This window comes from Polypterus senegalus, chromosome 5 (genome assembly GCF_016835505.1).
Source record: "Polypterus senegalus isolate Bchr_013 chromosome 5, ASM1683550v1, whole genome shotgun sequence".
In the NCBI taxonomy this organism is placed as follows: Eukaryota; Metazoa; Chordata; class Cladistia; order Polypteriformes; family Polypteridae; genus Polypterus; species Polypterus senegalus.
The window spans coordinates 70,592,630-70,613,898 of record NC_053158.1 but is presented as its reverse complement, the minus strand read 5'-3'; the positions used below and the strand labels follow the sequence as shown (position 1 = coordinate 70,613,898).

The window sequence follows — 21,269 nt, the reverse complement described above, 5'->3', positions numbered from 1 at the left end:
ATAGAATGCATGAGAACATCACACCTTTTAATAGCAGTTTAATAACTCCTTGTTGCTATATTGCCTCATTGTCATAGAACCCAACACCCCCTACTGGTCACAGCTCTTACAGTTAAAGAAACAACCACCAGATGGATAACTGCTTCCTGTGAAAACTGTGCACAAAAAAATACAGATTTATCAACGATTCTTGTCATCATTCTTTTTTATGAAGATTCAATACTACAGAAATGCATTCTTCTGCTATACAGTACACCCCCAAAATTCGCGGGGATTACATTCCTAGAGCACCCGCGAATTGTGAAAAACCGCGACTTTTGGATGTGGTTAAAAAATGCCTTTTAAATGCCTATTTTTATAGTTTCAACCCTAAATACAGTATTCCCCCAAAGCACTTTAATTTTGTTGCAAACTCAGCTTAATACATTAATATGTTACCTAAAAAATTACCTTAATACATTACCTAAAAACAGAATGTAAAGGTAAACCCGTATACTGTACAGTACTGTACTGTTATGTCTCCTGTGGTGCTAGAATGTAAAATACCGATGTTACCGCTATATGTACTGTAATTCATGCAAGCGCGTTTTCTTTGGTATACGCTGTAGTTTTCTTTGTTATAAGTAGGGTAAATACATAATAATTTCATTTAATTAAAATACAGTAAAATGTATGGGTACTCGCCAATGATGAATGATATTGATGATGATGATGAAGTAGCTGTGCAGTACAATGCACAGGATTTAAAACTCCTCGGATGGCACCTCTTCTTCAGGTGCTTCAAGAGGTGTCATATCTTTGTACGGGTCTTCTTCTGGTGGGGTTTCATGCTGGCTTTTCTTTATAGGTTTCAGGACCATTGTGATAGGAAGTTGCTACATTGTCTCTTGTAGCGAACTGCTGGTACAATTTCCGTGCTTTCTTACGGATGATGTTAACATCCAAGGGGATGTTCTTCCTGCAGTCGGTGATCCACAGTGCCAAGGCAGATTCCATCCTGACGATATTTTTATTCCTTACGGTCGTTACCTTTTTGGCACTATCACAGAAACTTACAGATACGGTACCCCAGATCGCTGCTTCATTCTTCTTTATGTAGCATACAGTGCTTTCATTAATGGCATAGTGGTGTGCTACTGCAGCATAACTTTTTAGTTTCCAGTGCAAATCCTGTAGTTCAACCTTCTCCTGGAGTGTTTTAAACTTCTTCTGGCGCTTAGGCTCAGTTCCAGAAGCCTTAGAAGGTGCAGGGCGATTCGACGGCATCGCGTGCATGTAAGAATAACAAAACAATAACAAAATGGAAAAAACGAGGACACTCAGCTGGAGATGCGTCACAAAGCAGCAGTCAATCATCAGCAAGGAGAAATGAATAATGCTCTCAGATTGGCCACTTTCACCATCCCAAACCACAGTGGTAATCCCACTCACCTGGAGACACATCACATGGCAGCAATCAGTCAGCAGCAAGGAGAAATGAATAATGCTCTCGGATTGGCTACTTTCACCATCCCAAACCACGTTTCCCTCAGCGGTTGCTTCCTGTTTTCTCTACAGCACAGTATTGCCATGAAAAAAGCCATAAAAAATTGTGGAGGATATTTGTGCTTTCCACTAACAATTAATAGTTAGGTTCTAAGAAACAATCCGCGAACGACTGAGTCTGCGAACCCTGAACCGCGACTTCGCGGGGGTCTACTGTAATTGTTTGGTTTTTTTGACACCTGTTTCATTTAGAGTAGCCGTTTCTGAAATCGAGCAATTTCCCCTGTAGTCCGGTTCATTTGAACATGAATATGAACATGCCAATCGCACTCTGGTGTGGACCAGAACAATCGGACCAAGACCTCATGAGAAAGGGGGGGTTTTAGTGTGGTACCAAGCAAACCCTGGAGTGGTTCACTATGAGTTATGAATATGAAACAAAAGTGGACCAATCTAATTTCAGGAAATAATTCTAATTATGGTTACATGCTGGTAGTCACACTACAACATTGCTGCCAGGAATGAGGCAATTTCAGCATAAAAATAGATACAAACATAAACACAAATGTAATACAATTCAGGTAAAACACTTTGCACAAGTTTCAGTCAATCAAAGCATGGCTAGCACCTGATTCACACTCACAGTAGGTTCATGGGGCCAAACGTGAGTCTCAGATCAGAATACAAGAAACCGTTGTGTTAAAAGTAATAATAAAAAATAATAATAATAATACATTTTATTTATATAGCGCCTTTCCCATGCTCAAGGCACTTAAGAGATCTCGAGTTAAACAGTGCAATATTAGTTAATGAGGCATCTTTTTGCACAGAGCCGTGATCAGGATTTATTTCCACACAATGTAAATCTGGCACACTGACATTTCCAGGGCCATGAGAAGGAAGGCTTATTCGTAAGCAAATGCTGCCAGTTGTCTTTTCATTCGCAGACCTGACCTGCAATGTATATATTTCGGGCGCTGCAAAATGCTGGCATCTTTTAGGATGTTCCAATCAGACCATTTGCTCTGGACAAACTGTTTAATAAGAAGGAGTTTGTCATGAGAGTATTTTAGCATGATACTTGGCAATACTTATCTGAAAAGCAGTGGAGAAGCAGCACAGCATAGCGGAACCATTAGGACAGGCGGGTGTGGTACAGTAGATGAGATGAACGCCGATAGCAAAGCAGCAGAAAGCATAGCAGGAAGAGGTAGCAGGATTTGGAGGTTCCAATACACAGCCACAAACAGTAACGCTTGGTAATTTCATACGTAATCACCTGGAGCCAAAAGCCAGGTTAGTATGAGTATTAGATCAGATCCCAGTCTTAGAGTACTGTAAAATGAATCGGGAGCAGATCAGCATAGCGAATATAATCACGGAGACGGATCATCCCGAGGTCATAGATCGCCAGGTACAAAGAAATGTTCGTAGGTCTCGTCCCGCGATCCATAGATTCAACTGTTCCCAGTCAAAGTAGAGTCCATAAATTCTGCAAATATTAAGCCAAATCCATGCAATTCAAGTTGGCTGTATCCACAAACTATACGTACAATGAAAGAAATAAAACAAGCGTGAGAAAGTGTAGAATTAAGGCAAATTTTGCAAAAAGTGTTGTTAACCGGGAGGAGCGGCAGCAACTTGCTTGCACCAGCATCCCCTCACCTGTGTGCATGATAATTGTAAAATGTTTTTTTGTTCTGCTAGCACAACTTAGTTTTTGACTGAATCAAATTTAAGATAAAATTAATGGAAGAATAATAGTGTAGGAAATGAATGTGTTCACCATGGACTGTTTTTTCTGCTGTTAGTTGCTGCTAAAACCTTTAAAGTTTCATGGGCCTTTTCAGCTGTCTAAATACATTTCTTTATATCTGTTGGATTATTTTTATGTGTTGGTTTTTTTTTTTGTAGTATGACAAGTTTGATAGCATGCCAGAACTGAATCTGATCATGGAGCAAAGGGAAGATGAGGATGACCAAGAGGCAGCTGTGTACTTTCAACAGACCTCATCTGATGGAGGAACTCAGGGACCACCTCTTCAGACTCCTGAGCTCATTCAGCACCTAAAGAAGGTGTTTTATACTAAATGTTTTAGTCTATTCCTTTATTTAGTTTAAATAATTTAACATGTGTATATGGTAGTTATGCTTTATCAAAAATCTCAGCATTTCTTTGCTAATATCTATCCATGAAAACAGACATAAGACCACAGCTGAATAGCCATATGATGGGCTAGCAGACGACAGCGTCAGGGCCTAGTATGGCAATAAGAGGAAGTGACAAATTACCACTGGCAGTGAAAATACAAACAAACATGGCAGTTCAAACAGAGGGGTATCTCTGTATGGCCCAGAAAGGCAGTGCAGGAGGAAGAGTTGTTACCTGGATGAAAATTGAATGTTCAACCAGGATGATAGACAGCAGGCCTGACCCTTCTGACCAATTCAGGCTAAGGCTGCAGAAATAGGGAAGGGGTGGTGCTGGCCAATACAGGAAAAACAAATGGCCCAATCCTGGAGTAGGACAGTGTTAACCTTTAACAATAAAGGCCCTGGAGGATCAGCTAGAGGCTAGATATATTCCTCTAGTGCAAAAGGTAGCGAAATAAGATCTCATAGTGGAACAAGGGAGTGAGGACACCCTGGCTTTCTATACCCACTCTACATCTATGAAGCATTTCTGGGCCTGCCCAAAAGGGACACCTTGAATATGTTTAAACCAGGCCCAGGTCTGTGACCTGTTGTGTCTAGACTCAGGAGGTGAGTTGGACATGGGTGCAATCCTGTGAAAGAGATGCCATTGACAGAGGGGAAAAAAAAACTGACAGAGAAAGAGAGAGACAAACACAGTGTAGCAGAAGAAGACAGCTTGTAAATGGTGGTTAAAACTGGCAAGAAAGCACACTACTCTACCTACCAGACAGGGGTACCTGCATAACTAGGCCCAGAGTGTCTGCTGAGTTTTGTTTTGTGCTTGATTCATTACTTTAATCTGCTCTCTTTTGTTTACTCCTGCCATTGTGCTTGTCCATGGGCACTACTTCTGACAAAATCCCCTAATTCTCTTGATTTTAGGTCCTGTTTCTACAGTGTGGCCCTTCCTGAAATCTCCTTATCAGAGATTAATGAGAGCCAATCTATATTCTCACCCTTATTTTCTATAGTAGTATGTCTACCACAAGGGAATTCAGATTACCATAGAAAATATCTGAAATGTAACATTTAGTAGTAACCAAATAATTTGCTATACACAATTAAATAAAAGCAACAAACTGTTTCAGTGAAACCTCTTATAATTCCTTTACAGGATCTTCTACATTAACACACCTAACTTTTATAAAAAAGTGCGTTCAACTCCCAAAAAGAGCATTTTAGTAACTCGCACTCCTGTATACTATCTAGTACTTCCTCGGGATTAATGAATAGAAACAAAATAAACTGCTGATCCACATATGCTTGAATTGTATTATACAAGTTATCTGTAGTTATACCTCAAACTTTTCTTTTAAAGGTACAGACCACCAGATTCAAACTGTGTGTGTCAGAGCACATGGCAAACTTTCATTCTTTTTCTACTAAAATCAAAAATAGTGACCATTTACAAGCTGAATTGGGAGTTTGCGTAATCCAAAAAACTGCCAATTGCAATCCCAAGAAAGTCAGACTGGTGTGGCATTAATATTGTTTTTTTATGTAAAATGAAGTATAAAATAAATATGATGGTCATTCTTTGACTCGTAGGATGGTTATTAATTAAAATTTCAATTTATTATTATTTTAAAAACCCAACGCACTACACTTTATTTGAAATATGGTATAATTAAATCACACAATGACATACAACTCCAGTGCAAAAAACCACAATGGTGCATTCAGGAAGTCCAATCACTTTCACATTGAAGCGTCTTTTTCAGTTGATCAATATTAAATATTACCAAATTAATTCCACTGTGATTCAATGGTGTATAGCAATAAAATATGAAAACTTCCAAGGGGTGAATACTTGTTATAGGCACTGTATATGTGAGTACTAAACTTCAAAATGACAGACACTAGGAAATACAATCGTTCCTATTATAATCAGCATCTTCTCTGGCAAAGACAAATAGTTCGTAGTTGTTAATGTAGTCCTTTAAACAGGGATTTGCCCTATTGTGTGTAACATGTTAACTTTTATACTAGTGCTGTATTTTATACAAAATGTTTATGCTAAATTAAGTTAAGGTGGTGCTAAGCCAGAATAGAACATCCACACTGAAGGTATTAAATGAAAAGCAAATAAATGCAAGCAAGTAATCTTGGGTTATGCACATTCTTTTTTTAAAAAAGTTTGGGCTCTCCATTTAAACAGCATAAAAATGTTTATTTCTCTGTTACAGATTTATTGCAATTCTGTTTTCCTTTAAAGGGAAAGGAAGATTGATTTTTAGTTAATGGTATGCAACTTTAGCTGTAACTACTGCTTAGTAGGATTCTCTATTGTTGCCTAAATGTAATTATGCAGTACACAGTAAAATGTATTATGTCAATACAAATCCATAAACATTAAAATGATTTAAAATGTTAAAATTGCAGCAAATCATCAGCAGAGTCTGATAACCTGTTATGAAAGCAACATATCTCAATTGTTGTTTTTTTTCTGGTTGGGAATTCTTTAACATAGCAGATATCTGTGGATGAGAATCCAAAGATGGTGTATGTTGTTCTAAAACAGGGGTGCCCAATGCAATCATGATCAACTGGTAGATCGCAAAGGCAGTGCAGGTAGATCGCGTTGCATTCAAAAGAAATTTTTTTAAACGTTAGTCTATCTTATGTCCTCCCTATGGCATTTGCCACTTGACTGACATACAGTGCGGCCAGTCTGAGATCTCTTTTCTTCTAACACACTGGTCATCCCGCACGCACGATCAAACGCACAAGCTACTGCAAAACAGCGGCTGTGATCTAGTTAGCCTTCCAATTTATATCTACTTAAGTAGGGATTTTAAAAAAAAAATTGTTGGTTATGGGCTGGATGTGGGATTGGAAGAAGATTTTTTTTTCTCACAATGTCACAATCGAAGTGCGTTTGTCTGATCTGTCAATCTATCATTGCTATTCCAAAGAAAGAAATGTGGAAAGGCACTTTCGAACTGTTCATAAAAACTACGAAACTGACTTCCTTCTGAAAAGCGATCTGAGAAAGAGGGGGACTAAAATCGCAGTTAATCGGACAGCCGTCATTTTTCACTCGGCTTAATTCAAAGGCTCCTTGTCTGCATTATTCGGCTCTACTTATTTATGCGAGTCAGCCTTTTCCACCTAAAGATTATTAAATCCAAATACTGTAGTGACCATAAATGTATTGAATTGTTATTGTGCCATAAAGGTTATTAAGTTATGCAAGGTACATATATATGTATACTGTATATATATATATATATACTATATATATATATATATATATATATATATATATATATATATATATATATATATATATATATATATATATATATATATATATATATATATATATATACTGTATATTTTAATGTAGGTAGATAATTTCGACCTGGTCATTTTAAAAGTAGCTCACAAGCCAAAAAAGTGTGGGCACCCCTGTTCTAAAACAAGGACAGGTTAGGCTCAAACCTTGGGCTGTCTGACAATCAACATTTGGGAGGTTCCTGCCAGAGCTTATAAATACCATATAGTAAACAGGTGAGAGAGAAATGTCTGAAACAAATATTAATAATGAAGATAGCATTAAATACTAATTGTCTAATCCATGTATCTGTTTTCAAAGTTAATTAAAAATTATTAGCAAGTTCGAAAAGGTCTGCATTCAGGTGTTTTCTGAGAATTTTGACGTTTTGTGTTTTCATAAAAGATTGAGATATCACATTTTTATTTATTAAATATTTTTGTAACATTGACTAGTATTAAAAATATAGCAATGATAATAAAATGAAATTACACCTGTTAGTGGAGTACATAAAATACATGTTCTTTAATAACATTTTACAATAAAATGTAAAAATTGAGTGTAAACAGGCTTGTGGTGGGCGAGGTAGCTTAGACACTGAGCAAATCGATTGATATCCAATTATTACTTGTTGGTTGTGTAGGGTCTATAGTAAATTGTAGTACACATTGCTTAAGCACACAATTAATGATAGACGTACCTGATGGAAGTCAAGTTGAAATCGAACCACAAGTAAGCAGCTAATGTGATGGTGTGTTCTTGGCCAACATGCAACTCTGCTGGCATTTCAGTAACTAGCTTTGCGGATTTGTTTCTTCAGACTTCTAAAGAAGGAAAATATACAAATTAAAATAATCTCAAGATAATTTTGAAAGAGTAAATTAGTCAGTTGTTAAGGTCACACAGAAAGTTTATATGTTTTAAGACAAGCGATTTCAAAAAATTCATCAAAACAATAGCAAGCAAGGTCAAGCTTATGAAAAGCTTAAGGAGAAACCGCATCAGATGTTATAATCGCTGGATGTCATGTGTTTTTTAATAGTTTTTTGAGATGCCCAAATTAAATAATTGATACTAAGTAAATATTTTGTAACTTCACCAAGTATGCTACATTTAAAAATTCTCACCAAATTCTATATTTTGAAAGTTTAAGAAAGAAATCCCTAGTGATGAAGTAAAAAAAAAAAATAAGTAAGTAAAAGACCATTAAAGTGAAAGTCTCCAAAACTGTGTTGTAAAATTTAACACATCATTTGAAGTTTACTCGAATAAAGGATTTTTTTTTTGTCTAGATAAGGATATTTATCTGGTTACAAATCTAACTGGACTGTGCATGTTAACTGAAAGTTGCATTGATATTGATTTTCAAAACATCATTAACAGGCTTGAGCAGAAATTATTTTTAGTGACCACTGTTGAGATGGTGGTTGTATGGGTAAGCCCAGAAGGATGGATGTTGATGTATAAATTAAAGTTCTGTACCAGGTAGAAATGAAGTGGTTTAAATAGTCTGGGATTGAAAATAAAGATCAGTTCAGTTCAGCACAGGCTCAGAGAGATTACAGTGCCTATAAAAAGTATTCACCCCCTGAAAGTTTTCACACTTATTATTATACAACATTGAATCACTGTGGATTTGATTTGACTTTTTTAACACTGATCAACAGAAAATGATCCCTGAAAAGTGGTCTAAATTAATTACAAATATAAAATGGATATAATTGGGCAGCAATATTTACATACATAAATACATAAGTCAAAGTAAACAAACAGATATAAAGAATGTCTCCATAGCTGCAATTTAGAAGCCTATGTAAAATATCGCCATCATACTGAATATGTTCAGTATTTAGGTCAGTGGTTGAGAGCCTTCGCTGACAATATTGTTTGAAGATCAGCAACTGGCTTGGAGTGCCAGTCCATTGTATATTTTTGAACTGACAATCAAACAAACCTAGGCTGTGGGAGACACCCCTGGAGTAGCCAGAGAGAAGCAGGCATAGAAATCAAACTCCATACCGAAAGAAATCAGGCTGGAATTTGAACCAGGAGTCTTGGAGCAATGACTGGCAGCTATCTTGTGTGTCTACAGGTTAACTTAGATATCTGGAAAAAAATTCAAGCACAGTATTGATTACTGATTATTTTTCTCTACCAGTTACATATGTTTTAGATACTTTCAGCACATCTTTCAAGTGTTGATATTAATTGGGTTTATTTGACTAGGCATTGTCTAATAGTGTGAAATGAAAAAACAATATCGGTAAAGCAGTTCATGCTGTATTTGTAGGTATGTTTAGAAATCTAAATTTGTTCAACTCCAGTAAGCTAGCTAAAGTCACATCAATTACCACCACAATAAAGCTAGAGGTTGACTTGAGTAACAATGAAGTAGCATTATGTTTAATAGTTTTGATATTGAGTGTTTAACAGACAGTACTTAGCTGACACGTGGTTGAGGATTATTTATTGCCACCATATAAACCTCAGGAAATCTTCATGTTGTTAAAGGCTGTTAACGTAAGTCGACGTGTGAAGACGTGTGGGTGTTACTGCATTAAAGGCACACAAATTTCACCAAGACACAGAATCTCTTGCTTACTAGTTAGTTATTGGCTGTATTATGGAAAAGCACCAATGTAAGCAACTTTAACATACAAAAAAATCAATCAGCTCCCTGCTGGTTAATTTTATTGGCGGCTAAGGGCCCCAGTTTGGCTAGGGAGGACACTGTGAGACAGTGAGAATTCGTGTGTGTGCAGGCACTGTGTCCAAGGTTTGTTCCTGCTTTTTACCCAAAACTGGTGGAATATTCTTTGTTTCTCTGTAACCCTCTAATGGAAAAACTGAGTTTAGAAACTGGATGGAAAGTTTTATGTGTATACAGGATTTTGCAATATTTAGAGATAGTCACTGTTGATATTTGATTATCGTTAAGAGTTTTAAATTTGTTTTCTTGATCCTTTGATTCTTTTCTTAGGAAGGTGAGGATCGCAAGGTGCTACATGCTCTGAGGGCTCTCCTGGAAGAGTTTCGATCTGAGCTGCGAGATGAGCAGCACAGGCGGTGTGAATTGCAACAGATCTTTGCCAGTGAGAAGGCTGCCTGGGAAGTTGAGTGGGCAGAAATGAAGTGCCATATTGAGCAGGTATGAAAGTGTTCACACTTTATATTAAACATAAGGTAAAACTAGCATGTAAGCCATGAAACATGCAGATACAAGGGGTGAATCTGTACATCTGTAGATTTAGATGTATATTAAGAACTGACATGATAATATATCCTAACAAAGAAGCCAGTTGTTTGATATTATTTAAAATTAAAACTGCTTATAAAACTTTAATATTCCTCTCACTGGTGTGAAAAAATGCAACCAAAAAATTTACAATGCATTGGATCTGTTGTCCTTAAAAGAGTAGGTGACTCTGGAAGCAAATAACTATTACACCAAGGATATTGGAGGACTTTTTCCACGTAGGTAGGCTCCAGGTGCTCTGGGTATGCGGATATAGAAAATGGATAAATGCATTGATGGTCTACAGTCAGAGATGAGAGCGTAAGTGAAGTCCTTTCATATGCCTGTTCCAGTGGGTGTGATGAAAGGTGGGATGATGCTGGAGGTCAAGCCAAGTTAGTGATCTTTATCCAGGTCAGCTACTTCTAAGCTGTAGGGGAGACAAACATGTGATTCTCTTGATCTGTTCTGACATCCCTTTTGTTGAGCCCCAGTGGTATAACCAAAGGAACATATCCTTGACTATGGTTGTTTAAAGAGACCAGATTTGTAACCAATATGACACCTTCCGGTGTCTCCATCTTTAACATTTGCTATCAGTTTTCCTTTGCTAATAAAACAAATTCTTACTGTGTTAAAACATGCAACATGTTAGTTTCCTGCAACATACACCAAATATATCTAATGAATGTCAGAAATGTAGTGACTGAATTAATTAAAGTAGTAATAATTAAAGCCTATTTCAGCTTAGATGTGCCAATAAAAGACATATGGTGATTATGAGATTTCGTTGCATGATTATGTACGTTTGCTATCTCTAATAATCCTTAATAATTTTGAAAATTATATTGTTCAATGAAAATGAGTGTTATCAAAGTGAAACAGTTCATAAAACCAATATTGTCATAGAATTGTGTTAAAGTGTTCAAAACAAGCAGCAAATACATGTTAATTGTGTCCATTATTAAAAAGGCCTAGACCAGTTATAAAATCAAACACGGACATTCAACTGAAGAACAGCGTTATGACATACATGTTAATTCTCACAGAATTGCACATCATGTTTTTTTGTAGAGTTTTGCACTTTGTTTAGTTTCAAGAAAACACACAGAGATAGGTTTAGTCAATAGTATGGAAAAGTGTATTTTTTATACATAAAATATAATTGACTTTTTCTGTATATTTTGAAAAAAATGGAAGTTGGATTTAGCTAAGACTTTGTTTTATGCATATTTACAAAGGTGAGTCATTGAAATTTCCTTTTTTCCAACCCTTATTGTATCTTATACCTCAATATAATGAATACAATTGGTTTTGATTTCTTATTCATTTAATTAATCAGAAACTCTGTAGCTTTTGTAAATTTTCAGTGTCTAGTATTTTATGGTGATTCATATGTTTCTGGGTTTAAACCATATATATATATATATCCACTCATCCATTACCCAACCCACTTTATCCTAACAACAGGGTCACGGGGTCTGCTGGAACCATTCCCAGCCAACACAGGGCGCAAGGCAGGATACAAACCCCAGGCAGGGCACCAGCCCATCGCAGGGCGCACACACTAGGGACAATTCAGAATCGCCAATGCACCTAACCTGCATGTCTTTGGACTGTGGGAGGAAACCAGAACACCCGGAGAAAACCCATGTAGACACTGGGAGAACATGCAAACTCCATGTAGGGAGGACTCGGAAAGCGAACCTGGGTCTCCTAACTGTGAGGCCGCCATCATGCCAACCATATATATATATATATATATATATATATATATATATTGTCAGGGATGCCAGGGGCAACGACCGGTCACGCCACCCTGGATCACGTGGGGCCGCCTTCCTGGTCGCTCTGGGGCCACGGGTTGAGGCATGGATGCCCTACCCTGTAGGGCCCGTGGTCACCGCCAGGAGGGCCCAATGCCTTGGGACCTGTTACCCCAGCACTTCCGCCACACCAGGAAGTGCTGGGGGGAAGATTTAGGACGGCACCTGGAGAGCTGCCGGGAGGACAGCCGGCACTTCCGCCACGCTGGGGCGTGGCCAGAGAAGGAATGCCGAGAACACCTGGGGCTCATCCGGGGACTGTATAAAAGGGGCTGTCTCCATTCATTCAGCGCTAGAGTCGGGTGGAAGGAGGACAAGGCAGAAGAGGTGTGGAGACGGCCCGAAGAAGGCATTTGTGGCCAGGACTGAGTGTGATTATTGGGGTTTGTGCACTTTGGACTGGGTCTGTGTGACCATATCATTTGTAAATAATTGTGTAAATAAACGTGTGGTGGTGACTTACAACATGTCCGCCTGTCTGTGTCTGGGCCGCGTCCACTATATATATATATATATATATATATATATATATATATATATATATATATATATATATATATCTATACTAATAAAAGGCAAAGCCCTCACTCACTCACTCACTCACTCACTGACTCATCACTAATTCTCCAACTTCCCGTGTAGGTAGAAGGCTGAAATTTGGCAGGCTTATTCCTTACAGCTTACTTACAAAAGTTGGGCAGGTTTCATTTCGAAATTCTACGCGTAAGGGTCATAACTGGAACCTATTTTTCTACATATAATGTAATGGAGTTGAGTTGGAGATGGCGTGGGGGAGTTTAGTGTGACATCATCACGCCTCCTACGTAAGTGCGTAGAGAACAAGGAAGAACTCAAACAGCGATGAGCACAAAGCGCCATTTCACAATTGAGAAGGCAGAAAAACATTATGAAGCAAATGATGCATACAAGCATATTCATAAGTACAGCTACTGCGGAAACAAAGCACGGCGTGAACCGTAAGTTTATATTAAATTAAGTTCATAGACAGGCTGCCACTAGCGTTTGTAATTTAGTGCCTGCCCATATAAGGCCGTCCATCAGCGGCAATCCAATACAAACACTGCGGTAAATATTCACGTGAAGGACTGTGCTTATGCAGAGGAAGATGAGATGGTCAGGGTGGTGTTTGGCACAAACTCATTGAAACTGCGAGAGAAACTTTTAAGTGCGGGTCTTAGCTGACATTACGAGATGGCACCAGTACAGCTGGGAACCTTCGATGCAAGAACACCAAGCGGCTCACGTGAACTGGCGCAATGCAGACAAAAGCAACAGTTCCAAAGAGTGCTGAACAAAACCGAATTACACAATTGAGAAGGCAGCAAAAAATATGGCGTCTGATACATACAATCATATTCATAAGTGCAGCTACTGCGGAAACAAAGCACACGGTGGAAAAAGTGAATGTCCGCTAAAGGAAGACAGTGTAAAAAAAAACCCGTGCATGCAGTTTGTCACATAAAGAGGAAGACGAGCTGTTTATTGATGCAGTAAGAAACTAATCGATGAATGAAACCTCTTATCTTTACAGCGATTGACAAACACGGAATGTAACTTGAACACAACACATCATACAAATACGAGCCTGATTGAAACAAATAATGATAATCAAATCCTTGATGACAGCAACATTCAATAACACTCACAAAACAATTACTGTATATTGACAATCATGTTACGTTATTTTAAAATGTTCCCTTTTCTTTTTCATAACTTCTACTTCTCCACTGCGATACGCGGGTATATATATAAATATATATATATATACCCCGATCTACAGTACATACTCTCGCATAGACAAGCCACACGCTGTGGCGCAATTGTAGAGTCTTAGCCTCTAATGCCGACATTGAGGTTCGATTCGAGAGGGATGCACTGACTATATGTAGCGCTACCGATTCATTTTACCTTAGCATCTCCTTGGTTTTGGGGCGTATGAAAAATATTAGGTTAACTCAGAATCATGTTACGTTATTTTTAAAATGTTTCCCTTTATTAGCACAAGCACAGCTGAGAAGCTTCGATGCATGTACTCCATAAGCGTTAAAAATAACGCATTTAATCACACTTTCAATTCCAAGCAAACGGGAACTTTTGTCAATGCATGATTTCCTGGTACATCCATTACACTGATGCACACATCACAGATACAAAAATGTTGGAGTCGGAATAAAGCGCGTTCCTACGACTGATCATTTCGACTACCCGGCGAAGCCTTGATAAAAGCATGGTTTTGTGCACACTGAAAAGCAAGCAAAATTAGATGCATTACAGAAAGCGGACTTTGTGGCTCTTACTGGGGATCATTGGACTTCCGTGACCGTTAGTAATTCTAAATACATCTAATTACAAAATGTTCAATGATCACACTGTTTTAGCCTAATGTACAAAATAATTTTGGCTAATGTTACTCAGAGTTTAAAGATTAAGTTGGACAAATTACCTTTTATGTTTCTGACTTATTTTTTAAGAAGAAAAACTGCACTTTATGTTGAAATTTTGGTTATTATTATTTAAAGACAATACTATTCTGAAAATGTACTTAAAGTACTTAAACTACCACTTTATTTTAAGTCTGCCCAATTTTAACCAGGGATGATATTTTTGTTTCTGTTTTGAATTCAAATGCAGTTTAAAGGCTTTTTTTCAGAAATTAAAACAGCTTCAGTTTACAATATTCATGTCCATGTCTATTATTTGATTCTGTCAGCCCACTAAAACCGTTTTAAATTAAAAAAAAACATTTGCGATTTGGGGCAAATTCGTGTGCGATTACATACGATTAATCAAGATTAATTCTTACACAGCCTCTAATTAATTGGATTAATTTTTTAATGAGTCCCACCTAATATATATATATATATATATGTGGATATATATATGTAGATTTGTATATATATGTGTATATACAGTATATATGTAGATATGTATATGTGTATATACAGTATGTATATATGTGTGTGTGTATATATACAGTATGTGTATATATATATATATATAATGTGTGTATATATATATATATATATATATATATATGTATGTTTATATATGTGTCTGTGTGTGTGTGTGTGTGTGTGTATATATATATATATATATATATATATATATATATGCCAGCAACACTCATGACAATGACAAAACAATTACATTGTCAATCATGTTACGTTATTATTAAAATGTTTTCTTTTTACTTTTTAGGTATTTTGCTGCCAATATATAGGTATTTTGCTATATATATATATATATATATATATATATATATATATATATATATATATATATATATATATATATATAATAAATAGATATGACAACAACACCATATCAATGACAAAACAATTACATTAACAATCATCTTACGTTATTTTTAAAATGTTTGCTTTTCTTTTTCATAACTTCTTTAACACACTACTTCTCCGCTGCGAAGCGCGTGTATTCTGCTAGTATATATATATATATATATATAATGTGTGTGTGTGTGTGTATATATATATATATATATATATATATATATATATATATATATATATATATATATATATATATATATATATATATATAATGTCTAAAATTTGGTCTGATGACTTAATCTGTACATGTTGTCTAATATTATAGCAAGAGCTATCTGTACAATTAGTGAGTAGTTTATTTCAGTAATTTTTGTGAAAATTATTCTCACAAAATTGTTTTTCCTTTTGTTCTTATCTATACTAATAAAAGGCAAAGCCCTCACTGACTGACTGACTGAATGACTCACTGACTCATCACTAATTTTCCAAGTTCCCGTGTGGGTAGAAGGCTGAAATTTGGCAGGCTCATTCCTTACAGCTTACTTACAAAAGTTGGGGAGGTTTCGTTTCGAAATTCTATGCGTAATGGTCATAACTGGAAGCTATTTTTCTCCATTAACTGTAATGGAGTTGAGCTGGATGGCCGTGGGGGGTGGAGTTTCGTGTGACATCATCACGCCTCCCACGTAATCACGTGAACTGACTATCAACGCTTTACGTAGAAAACCAGGAAGAGCTCCAAAAAGCGCTAAAGAAAACCTGCATTATATAATTGAGAAGGCAGCGAAACAATAAGAAGCGAGCGACATTTACAACCATATTCATGAGTGCTGCTACTTCGGAAACAAAGCACGGTGTAAATTTAAAGTTTAAATTAAGTTCATAGACAGGCTGCCGCTGGTGTTTGTCATGCCCACGGGTAATGCGGGATACAAGTTTAATCAAAGGACGCAGGATATAAACGAGAGTTTTGATCACTTTGTAACTAAGTTAAAATTGCAGGTGAAGGGCTGTGCTTATGCAAATTCTGAGAGACTGTGTTTGTGGGGGATTGACATTTAAGGTGGGTGGGGGAGTCCCGTCATCATCTCCCCTCCCATTCACCTCATTTCGCTCTGACCTGAGCTCCACGGCTAATGCCGTCTTCCGAAGCAACTTCGTCACACTGCCACCAAATACTCACAGAAAAATCCACAAGTTAATACACACCCTGTCTCTAGAGTTTCTTCACACTCAATGTATTCCTCGCGTCCCCTTTATCCCCTCTGATCTCCCATTTCAATTCAGATGCCTCCAATTTCCAGTAAGGCTCTGCTGCGCAATGACAAGTAATAAGTCTCAGGGACAGACCCTACAAAACTGATACAAGATTGCTTTTCTCCTGGAATTCTCAAAAGTGACCTCGCGCAGCTTCATCATATTACAACCGGAGTGCAGCCAGAAGCTTTTAAGTGCTGGGTCTTACTTAACATTAAATTAAGCCGTGGACATTGCAACATCACACAAGAGAGCAGCACACGTGAACTTACTGAACGCAGTACGAGTGATCACTTCCATGCATCAAACCTGTTTAAAATGCACATTACACAATTGACAAGGTGATGGCTTTATATGGCGTTCGTTTATAAAGCAGCGGAGAGGCTGTGTGAAGGCAGCTACACAGAAAAAGCAGAGCACCACACTCTGAATGTATTCCTGGCATCACCGTTATACCCCCTGATCTCCCATTTCAATTGAAATGCCTCAAATTTCCAGTAAGGCTCTGCTTCGCGATGACAATTAATAAGTCTCAGGGACACACCCTACAAAAGGTTGCCATTGATTTGAGGCAACATTGCTTTCCTCCTGGACAAAACTATACGTTGCATTCTCACAAGTAATATATATATATAAAAATATATACACACCCCGATCTACACACTGTCAAATAAACGAACCACACACCCTAGCGCAACATGAGAGGCTTCGCCTTTAGCGCTGAGGTCTGAGGTTCGATTCGCGAGAGTGGGTGCAGTGAGTGTGTACTGCCTGATGAGCCCATCAGACAGTTGGATTTAGTCTTTAAATTTCTGTGGTGAAGAAAAATTTATGCAATGATGATTATATTTAACTTTCATTCCTACTTAACATATTTCTGTCGACCAAATAAAAATTACTTATATTTAAAATTTAAATAGAACTTGAACAAATACGAGTTCATAATACCCATGCAGCACTAAGTGCACGTAAGATTAGGAGTCATCCGTTTTAACAAGCAGCGTATTGCACTGATACGAAATAGTCTGCCCATTTAATTATTTATTATTTATGGATAGATAAATTAAGATTTTGTACAAATAATGTGTTTAATTTTTTTTCCTCAATGGATTCTGGCACCCCCAGCAACAGCTGCTCGCACCCCAAAGGATATATATATATATATATCTATATATATATATATATATATATATATATATATATCTATATATCTATATATATATATATATATATATATATATATATATATATATAGATATATAGATATAGATTATAGATATATATATATATATATATATATATACCATACCATACCATATTTATTTGTTGAGCGCTTAAAAACACAGCATTACAACTGACCAAAGCGCTGTACAGTTACAACAAGCAGGACTAAAAGCAAAATATTAAAAATAAACATTAAGAGAGAATTAAAACAGAGATACTAAAACAGGTCAAGGGACCAAATAAAATAGAGAAAATAGCAAAAGGCAAGTGGAAAATGAAACAGGTTAAGAATTAAAAGCCAATGTGAAGAAGTGCGTTTTAGGCGAGATTTGAATGTGGCGACTGAAGCGGCTTGCCTAACCACTAAGGGCAGGGAGTTCCAGAGCCTGGGTGCACAGACGGAGAAAGCCCTTTCACCACGAGCTTTAAAACGTGCCTTGGGAACGGTTAGGAGCAGCTGATCTGCGGATCTAAGAACACGAGGGGGATTGTGACAATGGAGCAAGACACTCAAATAGGCGGGGGCTAGACCGTTAGCCTTATAGGTGAGGAGGAGAATCTTAAAATTGATTCTGAATATAACCGGCAGCCAGTGTAGGGTTTTTAAAATCGGTGAAATGTGTTGGATTCTACTACTTCCAGTTAGAAGCCTTGCAGCCGCATTTTGAGCCAGTTGGAGTCTAGAAAGAGTGGCTTTACTGATACCAAAAAGGCAGGAATTAGAGTAGTCAAGCCGGGACGTAATGAATGCATGGATTACTGATTCCAGGAAGTGGTTAGATAGAATAGGCTTGAGTTTGGCGATTCGCCTTAGATGGAAAAAGCAGGATTTTACTGTGCTGTTGACTTGAGCATCCATTTTCAGGAACGTATCCATTTTGATTCCAAGATTGGAGACAGACGAAGTTACTGGAATGGGAAGAGAAACGAGACCAAGGGGTGGAGCCTGTTTGCAGTCGGGACTAAAAACAATGACCTCGGTTTTTGAATCGTTCAGGTGAAGGAAGTTTACAGCCAGCCAGTCCTTAATGTCAGATAGGCAGTCGAGGAGAGGTTTGATATATAGATATAGATATACAAAGTAGATATACATATATAGATAGATATATAGATATACATATATAGATAGACAGATATATAGATAGATATAGATATATATATATATAGATAGATATATATATGTGTATGTAAATGTGTGTCTGTATATATATATATATATATATATATATATATATATATATGCCAGCAACACTTATGACAATGACAAAACAATTACATTGTCAGTCATGTTACGTTATTATTAAAATGTTTCCTTTTCTTTTTCATTACTTCTTTAACACACTACTTCTCCGCTGCAAAGCGCGGGTATTTTGCTATATATGTACAGTATATATATATATATATGCATATATGTGTATATGTATATATATATGTGTTTGTCTGTATCTGTGTCTGTGTCTATATATACAGTATGACAGCAACACTCGTATCAGTAACAAAACAATTACATTAACAATCATCTTACGTTATTTTTAAAATGTTTCCTTTTCTTTTTCATAACTTCTTTAACACACTACTTCTCCGCTGCGGGTATTTGGCTAGTCCTAAATAAAAGAGAAAGAAAAGGATGTATCTGTATTCCATAGTCAACTTTATTTTGAGGTAAATTGTTCATAGATAGTTAAGGATATGAATTTCTATGTGTTATTCAGATGAGTGGAGTATAAAAAGTTTGATTCTGCTTAGACAAATCATCCACAATTTAATATGATGCTCAATATTGTTTCCTCTGCTACATTTTTAGCATTAAATAAATTGGCAAACCGAGCTTTAAAAGAAGTAAACAACGTCTAGTATTGTCAGCTTGAAAAATCCAGAAGAACACTCTACATTAAAACCTTAATAATAATAATACATTTTATTTATATAGCACCTTTCCCATGCGCAAGGCATTTAATTATTTGCATATAACAATGAAGATCCTTTGTCTGGGAATAAAAAATAGTCTGATGTTGTTTACACAAAAACTAGCAGGGATTGTCAAATGCAGAATGAAAACTCGCTGTTTAACCTTTGAGATTGATTGCTTATTTATTGTTTGTTATCTTGCACTATGAACATGCTGTTTGCCTTAGTACTTTACTGTCATCATATTATAGTAAATGTCTAAGTGATTTAACCTGATTGAAGAGCATCATACTGGAATAAATTGAAATGAATTCACTCCTGAGACTACTCAAAAGTAAAGACTTTTCAGCAGCAGCACATGAGGTCTCTGTGTCAGCCTAATGCAAATGTTGTTCTGTAAGATTATTAACACTGCAAATTTTAATTGGAATACATTGTTACATTTTTATTAGATTGTATTCTTTCAGATATTAAATATAAAATTTTTAAATGCTAGATATTACTATTTTCATTGTCTTTTTTTGTACCTGTTATTATTTAAAATGTTCTTCAAATTAACCTTTAAAGAACTCATAAAGAGTTGTGACTTTTTTAATGTCAGTCCCATTTAGGGCAAAAATCTATAATGATATAAAGTCACTGTAGACACATTTCTAGGTCTGAACTAAATTCAAAATATGTGTCAGCCTAAGAATGGTAGGCTGCGTAAGAGCAACATATCTCACTGGCCTGCATTCTTAGCACAGCCACACTAACTGGACACACTGTTCCATTATAATATTGTAAGTAGGAAAAAACGAATAGCTAAATATGAAAACTGTAACAGGTTTCAATCTCGTTCGGTATCTGCCTGGCTCTAGATGTTTCTGGTGCAGGCTGTTGTAAATTTTGAATTAGTTTAGTGTCCGAAAATAAATGAATGGATGGAAATTGTGTCATTGGATGCAAGAATGAGAAAGTAATAGATCACATCAGGTTTTATTTAAAAAATGCATACAGAATATCTGAAGTTAGTAACTATTCCTAATATGATTATCAATTTATTTTGCCTGAATGATACTTTCTTTGATCTGTGACACAGAAGGACAACTTGAGGCTTGATACCTCCATTCAGACTGTTTTACACAGAGTCTGGTCAGATTCTAATCTTAGATCTAGCTATCTAAACAGTATGCTGTAAGCATTTCACTCTTCATTCATACTGATGAAACACATACGTATAAAAAATGAAATTGTGTGTTCCTTTTTAATTGTATCACTGAAAACCTTAATATGTCATACACATGAAAGTTTGAAAGAATTAATCATTTAAGTGCAAATCAAATGCTTTTTTGCAGTCAAAGAATATCTGATGTTTTCAGTCAAGGACGGTTTATTGAAATACAATTCTTCACTAATGTCTCCTAAAATGAAAGCTGTTAATCATACTTTTCTATTGTTTTCTAAAGTGGGCTTTAGTATCTGCATTATGTCTTAATGTAAAAATAAATATAATTACAGCAGATGTATGAATCAAAGACTAAAAAAATAAAATAATTCTGAGAAAAAAT

The 21,269-nt window shown here is 36.4% G+C and overlaps 1 protein-coding gene across 5 annotated transcripts in view; it reads left to right on the top strand.

Annotated features, from left to right (window-relative positions):
* The window catches only part of LOC120530354 (microtubule cross-linking factor 1), a 243,001-nt gene that overhangs the window by 183,064 nt on the left and 38,668 nt on the right, over nucleotides 1-21,269 (top strand). For all 5 annotated transcript variants that reach the window (XM_039754783.1, XM_039754786.1, XM_039754782.1 and 2 more), the window contains 2 exons: nucleotides 3,400-3,561; nucleotides 9,939-10,106. In XM_039754783.1, the coding sequence (XP_039610717.1) occupies nucleotides 3,400-3,561; nucleotides 9,939-10,106 (330 nt within the window). The remainder of the gene's footprint in view (nucleotides 1-3,399; nucleotides 3,562-9,938; nucleotides 10,107-21,269) is intronic.